Below are 18,889 nucleotides of genomic sequence, written 5' to 3'. Positions count from 1 at the left end.
ACCTGGACGATTATCCCTACCCTCGGTAGCTTACGTCCCTTCCAGAAGTCTTTTTGCTGTGCCTCCCCTTTGCACTTCTTTATCCGGTATAGCAGGCAGCTTTTCCGGCTCACCTAGCAGCATGCTCACCCACCACCCATAGGCATAAAATCCTCGTTCAATGAGAACAACTATCTATTAGAAATAGTGATTTTTCCGATCGGTTCTTTCGGCCGCTTTAGCAAAAATTGACTCAAAGAGGTAAGTTAGAGCTATCTTTCTTAAAATTTGATATAATTAAAAATAATTTTTTAATTTCAAAATTATATATACCTTCTCAAATATTATTTAACCCCTAAATAATGGATTGGACATTATTATTTTTTATCCTTCAAAAAATATTCAAAAAATGTAAAAAGATTGAAAATAGATGAGATAAATAATTTATAAATATATTAATCTATAAAAATATTATTAAAAATATACAAAATTGTATTCCATACTTTAAAATATCATTTTGATCAATTCATCTTAAAAATTGAATCAAAACCTAATAGAAGCTAACAAAATGAATTTGTTAGACAGACATTAAAATTAAACAAAATTTATAATTGTATCAAACCTTAAGCAAAACGGCAAGAACTATTACAACAAAAAAGTATTTGTAACTTAGCCTATAATAAATAACATATAATTGGTTATCTTTATTTACATGTCAATGCAAAACGGCAATGGGATATTTAAAATATAATTGGCTATATTTAATTAAATCAACGCCTGAACAATTTATTTGCCATTTGAGCAAAATGAGAATGTATGCCTTAGAGTTTGTTCCCATTTTCACTTTATTTGCTATCATTTACCATATATCAAACACACCATATAACCTTGAGTTATCATGTCTGATGCTTTGAAGCCATTGTTTATACCATACCAACCTACAGCAACATTTAGAATAACGGCCAGACAACTGTATATACTCCGGCCAGCGCAACCATATCATCCAAAGCAAACGGCAGACCAGTATAGTTACATCCATACAAGGTAGAGACAACTTTTGAAAGTAGAAGGGTACCAAATAAAATGGCCTTTACAAAAATTAACATATGTCGATACAAGATCTCCAACTAGCAAGAATCGAAAAACATAACATACTTGCAGAAGATTGCAAGTATTTTGCCGGTATCTCAGTTCCTTCGAGCACATATAAGAAACCTAGAGATTCACCTGGTGAGACCATGACTAGAAAACAAACAATCCCTCCGCATTAATCTATATCAAAAGACCAACCATATCACAAACCCTGAAACCACTACAAACATTTTTGCTGCTAAAGAAAATTAAGGGAAGATGAACACTCTGGAGGCCTCAAAATGAACTCGTATTTTTCTTTCCTAAAGAACAGAAACCGCCCATTGACTCAGTCAAGTCACGAGTGCCATAGAAAGCATGCAAGTGGCAGTTTATATAAACAAATTCCAAGCAGTGAAGATCAATGAGCCATTTGAAATTATTAGTATTTCTGTATAATTCATCAGATCCTTGCAGTATCTTATTCAGAAATATTTGCACAAAGCCTTATGTCTCCTTTTAGCTCAAATCACTGGGACAACATATAACCCAGGAAAACATGAAACACATTTTTGCCCTTTGCTTGGAAAGAGATCCCTAACAAAATATAAAACATGAATCCTTAACATGCAAGAATGTGAAGCATCTGTAGGATGATGTTACACGCCTAGTGAATAATGAGTTGTTCGTCAATAAACTCCTATCAAATCTATGAATGACCAAAAAATATAAACATACCAACACCGCAATATCATTCTGAATTAACCTGGCTAGGCAATATAATACTGTAAGATATCATCAGTCTCATACAGGAGAGAGCCAAAAGTTGATACTAACCAAATATCCTACATTATAAAACTTTCAGTAGATAATGCAACTTTTTTGTGCAGGCAATTTCATTATGATCACCAGCCTATCAGATGAGGATAATTACAAAGAAGTTTCAGGCAACCTACATCAAAATCAAGTTGACAAAATGGAATGTAAGGGCTAAAAAAAGCACCCAAAAGCACAGCGAGAACATCCTACACAAGACTCTGCAAGACCTTTTTCAGACATTACTTCAGTATTTTGATATGGTTGGTTGATAAAGTGCTTCATGCATATTAAAATAAGGAGGGTTGCTGTTAATTAGCTCAGGCCTCACCAGGCAAACCATAACCCTATAAATAGAAAAACAAGACAATCTTGTACATCAACTGAAAGTCAGATAAAAAGGTTGGTGTTCGTCCAATCCATGTCAAGCAATCAGAGTGAACGGAAGGAAAATAAGAAGTCAGCTCTCTAACCTACCATCCTGAAATTGAACAAGAGAATAAAACTCTTACGAATAGGAGGGAGTAAAAACAATCAAGGTAAATGCACTCCTTGAAAAAAATAGGTTTGAGCGAACAACAAAATTCCAAAAGGATGTCTTACTGTTGATCAAAGATGAATGTTCATTTAGGTTCCTCCACCAGCCTTATAAGCAATCGCTGTATTCTGAAATTCGCAATAAGAATAGAACCAGCTGAGACCAAGAATTAGAAGGAAGATTGACATGCCTAGTAGTGATTAGAGATATCTGAGTAACTTACCACCTCTATATTCCCTTCCCCATTTGCCTTTGGACTAGAATCCGGCTGTGAAAACCTGCAGAATAGTGTTGAACCAACTCATCGAATTAAATACTCAAATTGCTCCCGCTTGTACTCTGTTTCATGATATTAGGATATCTCACCCAACAAAATGCATGTAAATTTATGATTAACATTAAAACACGACACATGGAGGTAGACACTTGCACATGACAATAACCTGATTGCCCTCGCCTTCTTTTTATCTTCCTCCAGTGCATCAGTTTTGGAGAAAGAACCAAACCTAGCAAGTCTAGCCTTCTTCTTTGCTTCCTCGTCAGATGGGTCAGGCTGCGCAATCCCGAACCTACTCCACAACCACAAATATGTCAACAAACTCACCCGAGAAGACACCCTACAAGAAACCGAAATTGAAAAAATACAGACCTCTCAGCTCTAGCCTTCCTCTTCAACTCCTCTGATGGCTTGGAAGAATCTAATCCACTGACAGCAGAAACAGTGCCGAACCTTCGGTACAAGTACACAATCAGACAAGTTCCCCTCTAAAATAAGTAACCTTACTCCCATCACTATAGACAACAGACAAACAACTAAATGAAAGACCACATTCCAAATCCCAAAACCTTGATACTTAAACCATTGCTGAAATCCCCAATTTAGACCGCTAACCCTAACCGTATATAATACCAACTTGAAAATGATGAACATAAAGCAGTAAAATCAAAACCATACCTCTCAGCTCGAGAATTGCGCTTCTCCTCCTCGGACAACTGCAGTGGCATTCCAAACCGCTCGGCACGCTTCATCTTCTTCTCAATATCACTAACAGCACCGCCGTCGTCAGCACTGCCGGCTATCACCGCCGATTTACTCTTCATTTCGTCGCTGCCTCCAACGGAAGATGCCTGTGGCTGAGTTGAGGAGGCATCTTCGGCGGTGGCAGGCGCCGGATTGAGATCCGAATGCTCGTTAGGGTTTTCCATTTTAGAAGCTGTCGCCGCTGCCATTACGCGTGTGATGGAGAAAGGAAGGATTGAGAAAGCAGAGTAGTAGGAAGGAATCCTTCGAGAACTAAATGGAGAAAAACAGAAAATACAAAATCAGAATGAAATGCTGCGTTGGTGGAAGATATTTTTGTTGCGGTTCCGTGCCACAAAGCAAGGCCCAACCCGTGCAGTATAGTCGGGTGTTTAAAAAAGCGATTTCTGCTATAAACACGAGACGGCATACGGCTAGTGGATCGGGCCTTTTGCTGATGGGCTTCCAAATAGTGACTGAAAAGGGCCCAGAAATTAGCCCAATTAGAGTACTAGAAGCTTTGGACCGATTTTCCAGCCAATCAAATTGCAATATTTCTAAACAAAGTCCAACTAAATCTACATCAAATAAAAATATCACTAGAAATTATGCTTTGGATACTATAAATTGAAGATAATGCATAAGAGGGTTTTTTTTTCTCTCTTAAATTATGTTTGAATTGATAGATTTTGACGAATGTCGGCAGTTCAACAACACTATAAAAAGACCAAAAGATAAGTTGATGATCTCAAAATTTTTCAAGGAGTAACCTTTCAAAAAGGGTTAATACTTTGATGCTTAAAATTATAATAATTTTAATAAAAATTACATCGATAATATGAAGAAAATAAACTAAATGCAATAAGCTAAGTGATGAAATATTTGAAGAATATATGGAATGCTATGGGAATGATAAGTTTCACAAATTGGTGTGAACAGTCAAAGTGTCAAGTGAAGTTAAGTTATTTCTATTGATCGATCTAAATCTCTATTCAAAGGAATCAAGTGAGAAGATTGGAGAAGTAGATGAACACAATCAAAATAGTTTCAAATTCCTTGAAAAATCTACTTTCATGGGATAACATTGGTCCAGTTGAATGTCATATCATTCGTGTCTGCACAAGCAGGAACATTAGCTACAACATCAACAAGAAAATAATCTGTTTAAGTTAGTTATCTGTTAACCTTATCCAGAATGTTCCTACTTGTAGATGTATTACATGCTGATAGACCATCCGAGGCAGAAAATGTTATATGACATGTCAATTGAGCTGATTAGACCATGGGGAATTTGAATTAGGTCTGGACTAGCTCGGACTTGTTAGAAGGTTTCAATTGGGTGGAGTTGTTTTTTGCTCTTGAATTTCTTGAAAAATCTAGTTTCATGGGATAATATTGATCTAGTTGTATGTCACTTATTCATGTGCACATGAACAGGGACATAAACCTTCAACATCAACAGGAAAATCACTGATTTAGGGGAAATTAATTATCTATTGACTTTATTCCAAAAGTTTATATGTGTAGGTCTATCACATGTTGATTTGTCATTCGAGGTGGAAAGTGCCACCCGACATGCCAATTGAGTCAATTGGACCACCAGTAATTAGAATTAGATTTAAACTAACTCGGTCTCCTAACAAGATTTCAACAAGGTTGGAATTGTCTTTTGCTCTTTAGACTTCTTGCATTTTAGTCTGCTGATTTTACCCTAATTACACTTAAATTATTGGATCACTTGAGCTAGACAACTCTTTTAGGCTTCCTTCAACAGTTCAGCCTTGCTCTGAAATTATTTTTAGAGGGTAAAGTGTGAAATTTAAGGGGGTGAATTGCTGTTTACTTATTTTTACGGCAGCTCCAAATCTTGTCCAATTCTTCAGTAGTATGGGATTGTTAGGCCCACCGAGACTGGGGCTCAACAGGACTCCGTGGTGAAAACTGACAAGTCTGTCCAAGACGACAATTAAATAAGTGGGCCTACCTATTACTTCGAGGCCCATCTTATTAATAAAGTTGAACCCACCGAGAAATTCAATAATTCCCCATGTCAACACGGGACAAACAGTATTCTCTACCACTGTCATTTTAGCAAAATCTCGTCATCGCGAAGCAAAAGACAAAAATGCCCAACGCGCACGTGATACTTATTTTCGTAGCCAACAACGCACACAATGAACCAGTCAGCAACGCGCACACACTCAGGAAAAGAAACTGAAGAGCGAGGAAGAGGGAAACAAACAGCTAACTGTTTGGGAGAGACGAAGGTGAAGCCGTTCGATTGTCCGGGATTTCCTCAGGCAATCACCAACCGTTAGATGACGAGCGAAGCCTCCCATACTCTCCTTAATTTCGAGCCCAAACGGTACGCTCTCCCGTACACGATCACATGCATATACTTACACTGTTATACATATATTTCTATGTGTGTGTTTATGTGATCTTGACGTCGATTTGTGCGGGTTTTGAGCTCGACACGTGTGGCTATGGCGGGGGTTTGTTATGGAATGTAGACCAAGAGCTTAGACTCTGTACCATGGATTCGAAATTTGAGGAAGTTCGGTTTGTTTTTTACAAAGATGCTTAGGAGCATTCAGCTCCGCGTTAACTCATTCAAACCGTATTTTTTTTTTAATCACGATTTGGTTTGTAGTATTGATTGGAGAATTGATGAGGGAATATATACGTGATGCTGTGGGATCATGTTTTTCTTTTTATATGTGTGTCAGAGAATTCTGAGTTCAGGAGTATGATTTAATAGTTTTTCATTTCGTTCGTTTTCTTCTGGTTAAATTTAGTTTTTATCGTAGGATCTAGTGAAAGACGTAGGGATACTTATGTAGATGTGGATCACGTTGTTGAGCTGTTTGAGGGGAATGTTGAATAATATTTTAATTGGAGGCTGGTTTGATTGAGAAGAAAAACGACATGGGCGGTGGAATTAGAATTCATGTGAAGTATGTTGTTGTCCTTGTTGAGCAAGCGTTCATTGTATGATGAGTCCAGGTATACTCGCATCATAATTTACCAAATTTTGGAATTGTTCGCATATATGTTGAGCATGTGAAGAAGATGCATGATATATTTGCATTTGACGATTTGAAATCTTAACAGGGATACTTATGGATTTACTGTGAGACCTCAACATATTCATAGATATCGTGAGTACGCCCATATCTACAAGGTAACTGCTAAATCCTTTTTTCCATGTATAAGCTTCCATTGGATATTTACCAACTCGGTAAATTGAGTGGCAATGACGTTTTTCTTTTCCTTTCTTTTGATAAATTTTAATTAAATGAGTATCTTGAATACTGTATTGGAATATCTGAGCAACTCTTTCTCTTGGTATTTGTTTGAAAACATACGAAACAGGCTAGTCATATGCATCTTTCATTCAAAGAAAGTTTTAATCTCAGCTTAGACTAACACAATAGCTTGCAGGAAGAAGAAGAAGAGAGATTGCAGAAATGGAAGAGCTTTCTTGAGCAGCAAGCAGAGCCGACTAGTGAAGACATTATTAAACCTGTTGTTTCTGAGGATACCAAGCAGCCAAGTGATCCTGCGCAGACAGTGAGTGGAGAAAGCGATGATTCAACTGAACCAAGCTCGCCAGGTTCTGAAGTCACAGAAAAGAAGACCGAGCTTGCTGAAGAGGTGAGTGAAGAGGCGGATGATTCAAGTGAAAAGAAAACTGAGCCTGTGGAAAAGGTGAGTGAAGAAGCGGATGATTCAAGTCAAAAGAGGCCGGTTTCTGACACTCGGGAGGAAAGTGTTCCGTCGAAGGAAACTCCAACTACCCAACATGCAAGGCCACGTGTGGTGCAGACATGGGCTGAAATTAACCCCTCTCTAAACTATATTGACCATATGATGAGTGTACGTGTTAAGAAGAGAAAAAACATGACGGATGAAAAGATAATACATATGCACAATGACCTTCCATCAATTGATGAGGCAAGACTCTCAGGAGAAGAATCCGACAATGAGGACAAGGATGTCTTCTGTGACAAAGAGATAATTGATGATAGTGCAAATGCTTCTGCTAGAGAAAGTAGTGCCAGTGATAAAATATCCCGGCAACCTTTTTTCCCTTGGAAACAAGAACTAGAGTTTCTTGTTCAAGGAGGAGTGCCTAAAGATCTTAGAGGAGAGGTACAGTCCCATGATTCTACAAGTTTCACAGGTGCTAAAAATCCTTTCTGGCTCTAAGTTTGTTTCTTTATGCTTTTGTACTTAATGGGGCAGGTATGGCAAGCTTTTGTTGGTGTGAGGACCCGCCGAGTGGAAAGATATTACCAGGATTTGCTGGCTATAGAAAGTGATGCCAGCGACGGAAAAGAGGATGATAAATTATTGTCAGGAGAGAATAAGATGCAACATGAAGGGACGGGATATGATTTGCCAGAAAAGTTGAAAAAGCAGATTGAGAAGGTCAATAGATGCATGGGTCCTGGACTTTATCGTTCAATCTTTTTAATTCGTAGGTGCTGCTTCTTTTTAGGGTTCATCTGGGATGGTCTTCAAGAATGTCTTTTTAATCTTTCATGCATTACAAGTGAAGTTGGGTTTCTCATGTACAAAACACACTGTTTTCTGCATTTTCATTCATCATGACCCCTCCTAATGGATGCTTCTACTCTTTACCCTTTTTAGATATACTTTCTTTTCTCGAAAATTCTTCCTGTTTTCTACAGTTGATGTTTCCTATCATAACATTCAAGTTTTCTCTTCAAACCAAAAGAATCCATTTTCATTAGAGGTTGTTTTTATTTTGCATTATGTCCTGATCTCTCAATTAACTAACGTACCGTTGGCTTGTCGCAGGATCTGCCTCGAACATTTCCTGGGCACCCTGCACTAAACGAAAATGGAAGAAATTCACTAAGGCGTGTACTCTGGGCATATGCACGGCATAACCCCTCTGTTGGATATTGCCAGGTAACTGCCTGCTGCAATACATTATCTCATTGCAATTCCTTCTTATTTTCTAGTTAATCTTTGACATGAAAGTTTCAAATGAAAGTAGCAGGTCAGAGATTTTCTTTGTCCTTGATACTTAAGATAATTGTCGCAATATGTAAATTAGCAGAAAATCTGTCAAGAAAATGTTATGAAAGCTTAAATGGAAAAGAAAAGAAATCATCTAGCAGGATGGTTGAATACACATTTGCAGCCATAGAGTTCTCGAAGCATTCTTACTTCAATGTGCCCTAATGATGGCCTAGATCATGGCATTTTAGGTCATTAGGATTAGACAACCTTTAGTAAATTATTTTTGTCCATTTTGTGAAATTAATGTGCAGAAAACTTAAATGGAAAAGAAAAGAAAACATCTCGGAAGATGTTTGAATACATAGTTGCAGCCATAGAGTCCCAGAAGCCTCTTAGTTCAATTTGCATTATTGATGGCATATATCATGGCAGTTTACATCATTAGGGTCAGACAACCTTGAGTAGTAAATTGTTCCTTTTCGTTCCTCAACTTAATTTTTTCATTTTGCTCTTTGTTATCGTTGTACTTTCAGGCAATGAATTTTTTTGCTGGCTTATTACTTTTGATGATGCCAGAGGAAAATGCATTTTGGTAAGTTTCAAGCTTTACCTATCATCACCCTGTCGGACCTGGATTTTGGACAACTTAGGGAAGGCAAAAATTCATGATCTAGCGAGGACTTGTGTTTTGTATTAGCTAAAGCAGAAGTTATATTGTTAATAAAAATTGAAAATAAGAAACTCATGTTGAATCACTTGAGTTATTGCTCACATCTATGACTCATTTGTACAATATGCTTTGTGGAATTGTCTCTACTCTCTCATGTTTTGACTCTTGGACATTGTTTCTTCGTTCTGCTTGAGTCAAAGTTAAAACCAAAAATGCATTTCAAGTAATTGTTGCAGAAGAACATTTCCTTCAAGTAATATCTTATATTGGTTGCTTCTTCTCCTGGCCAATATCAGATTTGTAATGCTACCCTTGATTTTTTATTCTTCTCTCTCTCTCTCTTTTGGGGTCTCTATTAGTGTTTTGATAGATCAATTATTGTTGCTTTGCCATTTATTTTCACTAACATCTCAATAGAGAAGGGATCACCTTTTTCATGTTACTCTATGCTTTATCCTCACATAGGTTGTCCTGTCTCATATAACAACCGTTTCTGTTCTTCTGGTTGCTCTGTGTTATTTTAGCTGACTGTAACTCTGACTAGCTCAAACTTTGTTATCAAAGTACTTATCCAAATATGTGGTATTAAATGAAGCAGAAATCAACCACGTCAGCTATGTAAAACTACTTTTGGGACCTGTGAACCATGCACTTGTGTACAAATTAAAATTTCCGCATTTAAGCTAACTTTTTATTAACTAGTTTGTTATAAATCTTTCAGGACATTGGTGGGTATAATCGATGACTATTTTGAGGGTTATTTCTCACAAGAAATGATAGAATCCCAGGTCTACATCTCCATGATTTTCTTTTAAAGGAAATACTGTTTCCTCATCTTAATAGAATTGACAACTTAATACGTCACTTCATCATAGGTTGACCAGCTTGTTTTTGAGGACTTGATGCGTGAAAGGTTTCCTAAACTGGGTTTGTCCACTGTTAAAATTTTGCTCTCTCTTTAGTCTTTTCCTTTTGTACTTATGTAAGATATAAAGCTTCTCATTGTTGCCGCCATGCTGATGCAGTGAATCATCTTGATTACTTGGGAGTAGAGGTGGCATGGATATCTGGGCCCTGGTTCCTTTCGATCTTTGTAAATATGCTTCCATGGGAAAGTGGTGTGAAATTTTGCAATGAGTTATATAATTCAATTAATGTATATGCAGCGTTCATATGCTTTTGATTCTTTTCCCTATAGCACGATTTTTTATTATTTATTTTCTTGGCTTCAGTTCTTCGTGTGTGGGATGTGCTTCTGTTTGAAGGGAACCGTGTAATGCTCTTTAGAACTGCACTTGCTTTGATGGATTTATATGGTAATGTTGCATATTCTTTGAATAATTTCATTCGATAACATATTAAATTTATCATGCCCAATTATTTGCAGGACCTGCTATAGTAACAACAAAGGATGCTGGAGATGCTATAACATTATTGCAAACGCTCACTGGTTCCACATTTGATAGCAGCCAACTTGTCTTGACTGCTTGCATGGGTTTCCTGACCATAACTGAAGATCGATTGCAAGAACTAAGGGAACAGCATAGGCCAGCTATAGTTGCAACAGTCGAGGAAAGAGCAAAAGGAGGTCGAGTTTTTAAAGACCCTAAAGGTCTTGCAACTAAGCTATACAGTTTCAAGCATAATCCTGAATCAATAGTAAAAGAAAACAAGAACGAAGCTGGGCCAGGTGATAAGGTAGATGCGGGTGAAATATCCGGTCTAGATTCTGATGGTGCCAACTTGGATGAATTTCTGAAGGGCATAACTATTGATTCTGAAGTAGACTCTCTTCCAGATCTTCAGGAACAGGTAAGTGCCCCATTTAACTTTCTATTTCAGAGAATTGAAGCATGTGTTTCTTTTCACCGATCATTTCAATACAATGATGAAGCCATTAATTCTATAACTCATTTTCAATGTATTATGTTCATAAAAGATATTCTAATTTATCGAGAATCTACTTACAAGGAACTAAATGTCAGTGGTTAACAGCTCCTATAATCGAACAGACTTGATTCTGAGCCACCCTTTTTCAGATTCAACAATTAACATATTTTCCTCAGGTGGTTTGGTTAAAGGTTGAGCTGTGTAGGTTGCTGGCCGAAAAGAGATCTGCTGTGCTCAGGTTAGTCATATAATTATAAATTTCAGAGATTCCTGAACTGTGAATCTTGGAATGATTGGAATTATGTTCTTTTACTTGTACTTTTCAGTTAGAGTTGCAGGTGAGTGCTTAGGGGTTAAGTCGGTGAATGCTATCATTATCTTGTCCACTGGTCAATGCATGTTGGTACCAATTCCATCGTACATTTTCTGAGCAAGAATATTGAGTATCTTGATGTCCTTCTACAGTTCTAAGGTGCCGCCAAGCAGTTGTGATCGTTATTATATCTGCAGTTATTTGATGGCCATTTCAATGGGAATATAAATCTGATAATAATCTGTAAATTTTTAAATTATTTTCCCAATATTTGATTAGAACACTGTTGATATGCCCATCAGAGAATTAGCTGCAGTATCAAAACGTTCGTTTCTCTTTTGCAGGGCCGAAGAATTAGAAGCTGCACTGATGGAGATGGTCACGGAAGATAATAGAAGAGAACTGAGCGCAAGGGTATTTGACTCTCTCTGGCTTCTTGCATAGTGCATTTTTCTGGTTTTCTACAGTTAGTCAAATTACGCTGTCATTTCTCCCCTTGCCTGTCTCTGTGTGATTCTTTTTCTTTTTCCCCTCCTTTGGTGTCATTTAAACTGAATGTATACCCTTGTATAATATGTGATTATTTGATATTCTATCATCTTTTTTATAATTCATGTACTGTCAATACATCCATTCACCAGCAACAGATTTATTCCGATTTGATTATTATTATGGAACAGACAGACATGAGCATTGTTTTGTAATTGCTTTGACAAAGCCCACGGTTCATCCAAATCAGTCATTCTCTTCCTTGAGAGTCCCATCTGAAAAAGCTAAGATGTGATTGTTCAAAATTTCTGCAGGTCGAGCAGTTGGAGCAAGAGGTTGTGGAACTCCGTCAGGCTCTGGCTGATAAGAAAGACGGGGAGAATGCAATGCTTCAGGTTTCATTTCTCCCACTCTTTCGCCGTAATACGCAGCAGGATGAAGTGGTTGATCTTCTTTTCAAAAGTCATAGTTACAAGGACTTTGTTTTAGGTTTTGATCAAAGTGGAGCAAGAACAGAAGGAAACTGAAGATGCTCGACTCTTTGCAGAACAAGATGCTGCTGCTCAGAGACAGGCGGTGCAAGTTCTTCAGGTTCTGTATCCTCTCTGACATAAATTGATATTTAAGTTCTCTGTTTTACCCGTTTCTGTTTCAGCGAGAGTGATCAGTTTCTCAAAGAACTTCATCGATCCTTGTTTGAGTGATAAACTAGTAATCTTTGTACATACTACACAATGTCTCAGCTGCAAAGACAACAGAAGTTGTTCAAGATTGATTATGTTGTTTTTATCTTGCTCGATAATTTTACATATGCAGGAAAAGTATAACAAGGCCATGGCTTCCCTGGCTGAGATGGAGAAGCGGGCTGTTATGGCCGAATCAATGTTGGAAGCGACATTGAACTATGAATCTGGGCAAACTAAAGCAGCATCTTCCCCAAGGTGAGTCAGCTATTTCCATTACTTTCATCTGAATGGCCACAAAGATTCAGCAGTTATCATTTTTTAATTGTCTTGAAAAGCTCATAACTTTGTAGGAAACATCCATTATAGGTATGGGCGTATAGAATCACCACGGGAGGCATCAACAAAGAAGACGGGTATACTTCCATTTGGCATCTCTTGGCGAGACCGCAAGGTAAGTTTCTTATTTCTACTCCAAAACATGTTTTGTCTTCAGCATTCTTACCACCACTCTTTGAGATCAAGAACTTGGCAGTGGCAATTCTGGTCGCATAAATTGGTTTGATTAATGCACCCGTAATCCAGTAGAATGTAGAAGCCACTTAAGCTTGTGAGAGTACAACTGTTCGTCCGTGTTTTGCACCTAACCTTGGCAGCACTATGGCATGACAAATTCATTGCTTCAAGTTGTCTTGTTTTTTTGTGTTGTACGTGTCAATGTTAAATTGTAAAGAAATAAGCTATTTTGACAGGGAAAAGATGGCGATACGGATCCTGGTACTAATGACCGTCAAGAATAGAGAAAACAGGAAGTGATGACATGAGGATTATCCCATCAAAATGACGTTGGAATGGCAGTTCTCAGCAGCTTCGTCGTTTTCTTTTTTGGGGGTTTGTCTGCTTATGATGCCATGAGAGTCGAGAGAGGAAGAGGCCATTCTTTTCTTGTTTATTTTTTCATTTATGAGTGTCGTATCAAATTCTTTAATGATTGGAAATGTAGATATATATTCTTTTTGAGTGAATAGCAATATACCCCTATGATATTAAAAATGAGCAAATCGTTTGTATATGAAAAAAAATATAGCAATCTACCCTCTTGTACCTTTTAAAATGAGTCTAGGGAGGTAAATTGCTTCATTTTTAAAAACATAGGGAGATAGCTATATTTTAAAAAATATATGGAGGTAAATTATTATTTATCTTTTTGTATGGGGTAATTTGCTCATTTACAATATCACAAGAGGTTGCTTGCTGATCTAACTTGAAATATGCAATTTTGTTGAACGATCCAATGTCAGTCATGTAATCTCCCAGATCAGTATTGGGTCCTGGGGATGAAACAATAACGTCGGGTTCGTCCCCGACTAAAATCCTCCGACACTCAAGTCAGTTTGATCGAGATAGAAATATGTGATTAACGGAGAGTAAGGTTGAAAATAATAAAATGCCAGTTACTTCAAATAATTTGTATCGAGGTATTTATAAGACTCAAATGTATATTGTTAAATGGGCCACGTGTCGTGATTCAATGTATCCATGCTTCTAATTGGACGGTTCCGCTTCATGCAGTAAGTGGATCCTTCTTTCGGGTTAGAGAGTAGGGCCGGGGCTCTCGAGACCCAACCCAACCCAACATAGAGATACGCGAACCTTGGTTTGTTTTTACTAAATTGCCCTTTATTAAGGGTGATTTTGTCTTTTTATTGAAATTAGGGTATTCCCATGACATGCATTTTTTCCTGTTCTTTTTAGTTGATAGAATGGTTTGAATAAAATGTGTGTGTGTATGCATTGTAGCGATTATTATGTTTCTATAGTATTTAAGGAAAAGATGTGTGAAAATGAAAAACATTTCAGAAAGTGGAATACTTATGTTTTATATTCTGAAATGTTGGACCTTTATAAAGCACAAAATAAAAGCAAACATAGTTTCTCCCCCAATTTGCCAGTAAAAAATTGATGCTTTTATTTCTTTCCTTTGATGGGATCTGGAAGCAATACATAGTTCTGAAGCACAAATTGCTTATGCCATCTGTGTATAGTGGCTGCTGAGACGGAAATCAAAATTTGTGTCCTCTGTAAGAGAGTAGGTAAGTTGAAGGAGAATGCCCACAAATTTATTGGAAAATCGTTCCCACCCTGCTGAGAGATCCATGGTAAATCAGCAAGTGCCCGTGCTTGCCTTGCAAGATCACATACATGCTTGTCATCTTCGTCCTGAGACAAACACAGCGAATACCCACCCCAAACATCAACATGTCTGTTATAGAAATTAGCACAAGTTGGGATTGCATTTCAGCAAAGTCGCCAAAGAAAAACTCTGACCTTATGTGGCAGCTTTACGCGCCAAACAAAGCTCCATGAAGCACCTTGACTGCCCACAGGCCGGAAACACCCCGGACAGCTGAAATCTGGCATCAACAAACTTATATACCCACTGCAAGCAAGCCCTTATTGGAAAAAGGCAAAACAATCTACACGCTTCTAAGAATAACAATAATGTGCATGCTCCACATGCAGCACATAGGATGAACTGATCAATGACATACGCGAATGATGTTAACGAGATACAAATGGAACAGCCTATGGGGAAACACGTGTTTCTACGAGTATGACAAAAGTCATTATCGGTGAATAGAAGGTTTTGTTATATAATCTAAAGAATAAATTGGAACAGTGAATAAGAAAACAAGATTTAAAATCAAATTACAAGAAAGAGAATACATTCATAAGAAGATCTTTAAGCATGGCCACTACACGATTTATGAAAATGTTGATCCATGTCGTTATTTTGAACTGTGATTCAAAGAAGACGGACCAAGAAGTGTTTGTATCTCCCAAGGATCTCTGTAATAAATCTCAGGATGGTTCTAGATTTCTAGTTAGTTTAGCCATCGATCAAAATTAGATGATACCAAAGCTCATAATAGGGGGAAGAACAACTATAACATTTGACAAACCACTTTCTTTAACTGTTTCAGATTTTTATTACACTTACGTCAAGAGAAATATTAAACTCTCGCAGCAACCCTCTTTCCTATAATGTTACAATCAATTAAAATATTTAGAAATGTAAAATGCAGCCATCAGTATTAATGGCCGAGTGAACTACATTGTTTTGTTATTGCTCCCATATTGGGGAAAAGAAAGTAAGCAAATGAAAAAAAGTTCTGCTTTCGGCAAAATTTTAAGCATGCGGTGAATGAAACATGCAAAGCATCCATCAGATTCTATGCTGTGGCAGCCTGTTTATCATCATTCTCATCAAGGTTCAGTGCTTCTAGCAACTTCGGCCAGGACTCTGGGATGCCTCCAGGCAAATCAAATTCCAGCAATTTCCCTTGGCCGCGATAAAAATCCTCCACCGGCTGACTCTGCATCATCCAAAAGGAATCTAATTATGCATAAATTAACAAAAAAACAGATGTTTGCATCGAACAATATGATCTAGACCAAACTCCACATGCTCACAGCTAGTTGACCCTGAACAGCAATGAGCATGACCAAAAAGATGCTCGCGCTCTTAGTTTCATATTCATAGAAGATCAAGACTGATTAAATGTAACAAAACACATCTCGCATCCAGCTTTCTACTAGCTAATCAATTCATGTATTCAACTTTTCTTATCAAACTCCAAATGATATAATGTAGGATAAAATGTAAGTTATCCTCCACACTGCCCCCACTTTTGATCCCCAACAACCACACACATGCAGAGGGAAAAGAGGGCAATACCTTTTCATTGTAAACACGAAGTCTTTCTCTTATAATAGTCTCAGTATCATCTGAGCGAGTAATGAGCTTGGAAGCACACTGAGAAGGAGGTAGAAGAGGGGCCATACTTATGTCAGGATTCCCATTTTCACCCTTGACATTGATCGATGCCAGATTAAAGTTCTTCCCACATTGGCTGCAAATCCTTCTTCCAAGGCACTTCTCTAGTAGTACATTTTCTGGGAGCTTGAGGTTTACCACCAGCTCAATGTCTGTGACTTCATCCAATATTTCCTGCATATAACCAAAACAGAGAAATATCGAAATTGCATGTACTGATGAATGGACATGTTAACCAGTTGGCAATTAACAGATATGTATTGGGTGATAAATACCACATATGGTACGTTACACTCATCTAGCACAAGTCTGAATGCAGCATAGCATATAGGGTCCTTCATTTGATTTTTAAATATGTATGATCCATTTATAAGAAGTAAGACACAAGCTCATCCACCCACCATCAGAAACCCAAAATCAACTAAGCACTTCAATCTCCTTACAGCTTCTACTCTTTTAATTCCCACTCAATTCAGAAATCTCTTGAAACCAAAGGAAGCTCACTAAATTTTGAGCATAATATGAAGATTCGGTTGTTGGAAGCATTATCTCGTACAAATGGAACCTTTTCGGTTAGCAGTCGCACGTGTGATATGCTTCACACCACCTTTTCTGTAATAGCTCTTAACATAGAATATTACTTAATACTTACTGCTTGTCGTACTGTGCGGGGAAACCCATCAAGTATGAATCCTGATTCTCCTTTGGCTTCTCCCATCTCAAGCCTCTTTGACAATAAATTTATAATTATCTCATCCGACACCAATTTCCCTTGGTTCACGATGTCCGCAAGCTGCAATTGGGATCCGGAGAAATCAGTTACGCATATTAAAGAAATAAAAATAGAAGATATCAATAAAAGCCTCAATTTCAAGCAAAGCAAGTCGACCTCACTCCAAACCCAATAAGACCAAAAGAATCCAGTTTTCCATTGCTTGAAAGATTATAATTCTGTCATACTTATACATGGTTAAAATCTTGTTTGAGTTCAGCTCACAGGACATAACAAACTAATCGTGAAAACCAAATGTTCTCCTTTGAGTCTTTTCCTTCGACCTAAGATCAGTTCAAACTCAACTCACAAGTTTCAAAACCGATAATCATATGTAAGATATGAAGCTGCTTGGACTTGACACCTGTTCACCTTATTGGAGCTTGCTTGAACACAACTCATTTAGTAATGAACCCAAACTTAACCACATTTTGATGATCCACAAAATTTAAACCAAGCATTTCTTCATTTTCCTTTTTTTTTTTTTTTTGGTACAACACTTTGTTTGGCTCAACTCGATTCATTTGCCCGGATAACCTATAAGAGATCACTAACAACTACAGCTTTGTGGTTTTTTCTACACCACTCTTCTGAATCTGAAACGCTAACTTAAATGATCTAAATACCCAATTACGCTCACAATATTTATAAGTCCACAAACACACAGATACATGAACTGAAATTCAATATCGACATCATCTAATCCAAGACTTAAAGTAATTGCAATCAGAAACATTGCCATACGAATTCAGTATGGATTTATCATCAACACCAATCCTGTAAACCCAATTCCAGAAATCCAATCACAACAACGTACTTGCTTTGATAAAGGACCAGACGACGAGAGCTCTTCGCGAACGAGATCGCCGGTGGCGATGTGTGGAACGCCGAGGAGAGCAGAGAGGCGACTCGCGTACGTACCTTTTCCTACACCAGGGCATCCCAAAAATACCCACTGGACATTCCTGCCCTTAGGATCTATGCGGGGTGGGCAGGTTTGGGATTTTAATTCGGTGGCGGCCGACGTGGACAGAGACCTCCGGATGTAAAACAGGGCGGAGGAGGACGACGAAGAAGATCTGAAGAGGCGGGTCACAGCCGCCATGGGTGGTAGCACGGAGGAGGCTTCAAACGGCGCGTTTGGTTGCGGAGAGGAAGAGATTTCGGCTCTCTGTCCAGTGATGTTTTAAAAGGAATGATGTGTAGTTTTCTAGGCTTTACGTTAAACAATAGAGCTGTGATTGACGTTGGAATCTTTTTCCAGATTCCAAATTGATTCGGGCTTGTAATAAGGTATTGTTTGGACTGTGATAATCATTTGGGTCCGAATGAGCCGGTTCCATTTTATTTAATTTATGAAAGTTTGTGGGACCAAAAATTAAATATATTAATAATAACAATATATCAAATATTTATTAAAAAAAAAAACAAGGTGCAGGTGTGTCAGTCTTGTCAAAGGCGGTCTAGCCTTGTCAAAACAAATAGAAGAAAAAATTAAACTCGAATTGTGGATTTTTTTTTTTAAAGTTATTTTTTTAGTACAAAGTCTATAAATTCATTATGGGTGTTCCAGTACAAAATTGAATGAAATTCTTAAAAATGTTAACGGACTGAGTTAATTATTATACATACTATTGTATCTAATTCCATCAAATTCCAAAAGAATCAAAGATCGTTTTTTTTAGGGATAATTATATTTACACTCCATCACCTATTGTCTTTTATATAAACCATCTTTTGAAAAATTGCAGAAACCAACCCTAACAGCTTTTAAAACAAAGAATATCCAACCTTTAAAATAATTTTTTAAGGAC

The 18,889-nt window shown here is 37.5% G+C and overlaps 3 protein-coding genes across 9 annotated transcripts; 1 reads left to right on the top strand and 2 right to left on the bottom strand.

Annotated features, from left to right (window-relative positions):
• Positions 1 to 1,049: 1,049 nt before the first annotated feature.
• MOS11 (Protein MODIFIER OF SNC1 11) lies at positions 1,050 to 3,754 on the bottom strand. Of its 2 annotated transcripts, none has more exons than XM_011079095.3 (6): positions 3,360 to 3,754; positions 3,054 to 3,134; positions 2,848 to 2,973; positions 2,631 to 2,682; positions 2,470 to 2,532; positions 1,050 to 2,347 (listed from the first exon to the last, which is right to left on the bottom strand). In XM_011079095.3, exons 1-5 carry the CDS (start codon positions 3,632 to 3,634, stop codon positions 2,494 to 2,496), a joined length of 573 nt encoding a protein of 190 aa, XP_011077397.1. In that variant the 5' UTR covers positions 3,635 to 3,754; the 3' UTR covers positions 1,050 to 2,347; positions 2,470 to 2,493. The 2 variants fall into 2 exon arrangements, with proteins under 2 accessions (XP_011077397.1, XP_011077396.1); XM_011079094.3 differs by having other exon boundaries at positions 2,628 to 2,682; positions 3,360 to 3,747.
• A 1,841-nt stretch (positions 3,755 to 5,595) lies between these two features.
• Positions 5,596 to 13,526, top strand: LOC105161417 (uncharacterized). Of its 6 annotated transcripts, XM_011079092.3 has the most exons (19): positions 5,616 to 5,790; positions 6,236 to 6,431; positions 6,540 to 6,609; positions 6,870 to 7,580; positions 7,674 to 7,859; positions 8,253 to 8,366; positions 8,954 to 9,012; positions 9,812 to 9,878; positions 9,966 to 10,017; positions 10,116 to 10,208; positions 10,323 to 10,406; positions 10,478 to 10,902; positions 11,157 to 11,218; positions 11,638 to 11,707; positions 12,097 to 12,177; positions 12,272 to 12,373; positions 12,599 to 12,723; positions 12,835 to 12,919; positions 13,218 to 13,526. In XM_011079092.3, the coding sequence occupies exons 2-19, from the start codon at positions 6,385 to 6,387 to the stop codon at positions 13,263 to 13,265; spliced, it is 2,481 nt and encodes an 826-aa protein (XP_011077394.1). In that variant the 5' UTR covers positions 5,616 to 5,790; positions 6,236 to 6,384; the 3' UTR covers positions 13,266 to 13,526. The 6 variants fall into 6 exon arrangements, 5 of the variants coding, with proteins under 5 accessions (XP_088736995.1, XP_088736996.1, XP_088736994.1 ...); XR_016065631.1 differs by lacking the exon at positions 6,236 to 6,431 and having other exon boundaries at positions 5,596 to 5,790; positions 12,819 to 12,919; positions 13,218 to 13,255; XM_088880868.1 differs by lacking the exon at positions 6,236 to 6,431 and having other exon boundaries at positions 5,597 to 5,790.
• A 1,892-nt stretch (positions 13,527 to 15,418) lies between these two features.
• LOC105161416 (adenylate kinase) lies at positions 15,419 to 18,338 on the bottom strand. The gene is made up of 4 exons (XM_011079091.3): positions 17,893 to 18,338; positions 16,956 to 17,096; positions 16,205 to 16,477; positions 15,419 to 15,842 (listed from the first exon to the last, which is right to left on the bottom strand). Exons 1-4 carry the CDS (start codon positions 18,178 to 18,180, stop codon positions 15,699 to 15,701), a joined length of 846 nt encoding a protein of 281 aa, XP_011077393.1. The 5' UTR covers positions 18,181 to 18,338; the 3' UTR covers positions 15,419 to 15,698.
• Positions 18,339 to 18,889: the final 551 nt, after the last annotated feature.

Source organism: Sesamum indicum, linkage group LG5, assembly GCF_026168435.1.
Source record: "Sesamum indicum cultivar Baizhima isolate 11 linkage group LG5, ASM2616843v1, whole genome shotgun sequence".
Classification (NCBI taxonomy): Eukaryota; Viridiplantae; Streptophyta; class Magnoliopsida; order Lamiales; family Pedaliaceae; genus Sesamum; species Sesamum indicum.
The sequence above is the reverse complement of the archived record's forward strand: the minus strand, read 5'-3'. Positions and strand labels throughout refer to the sequence as shown.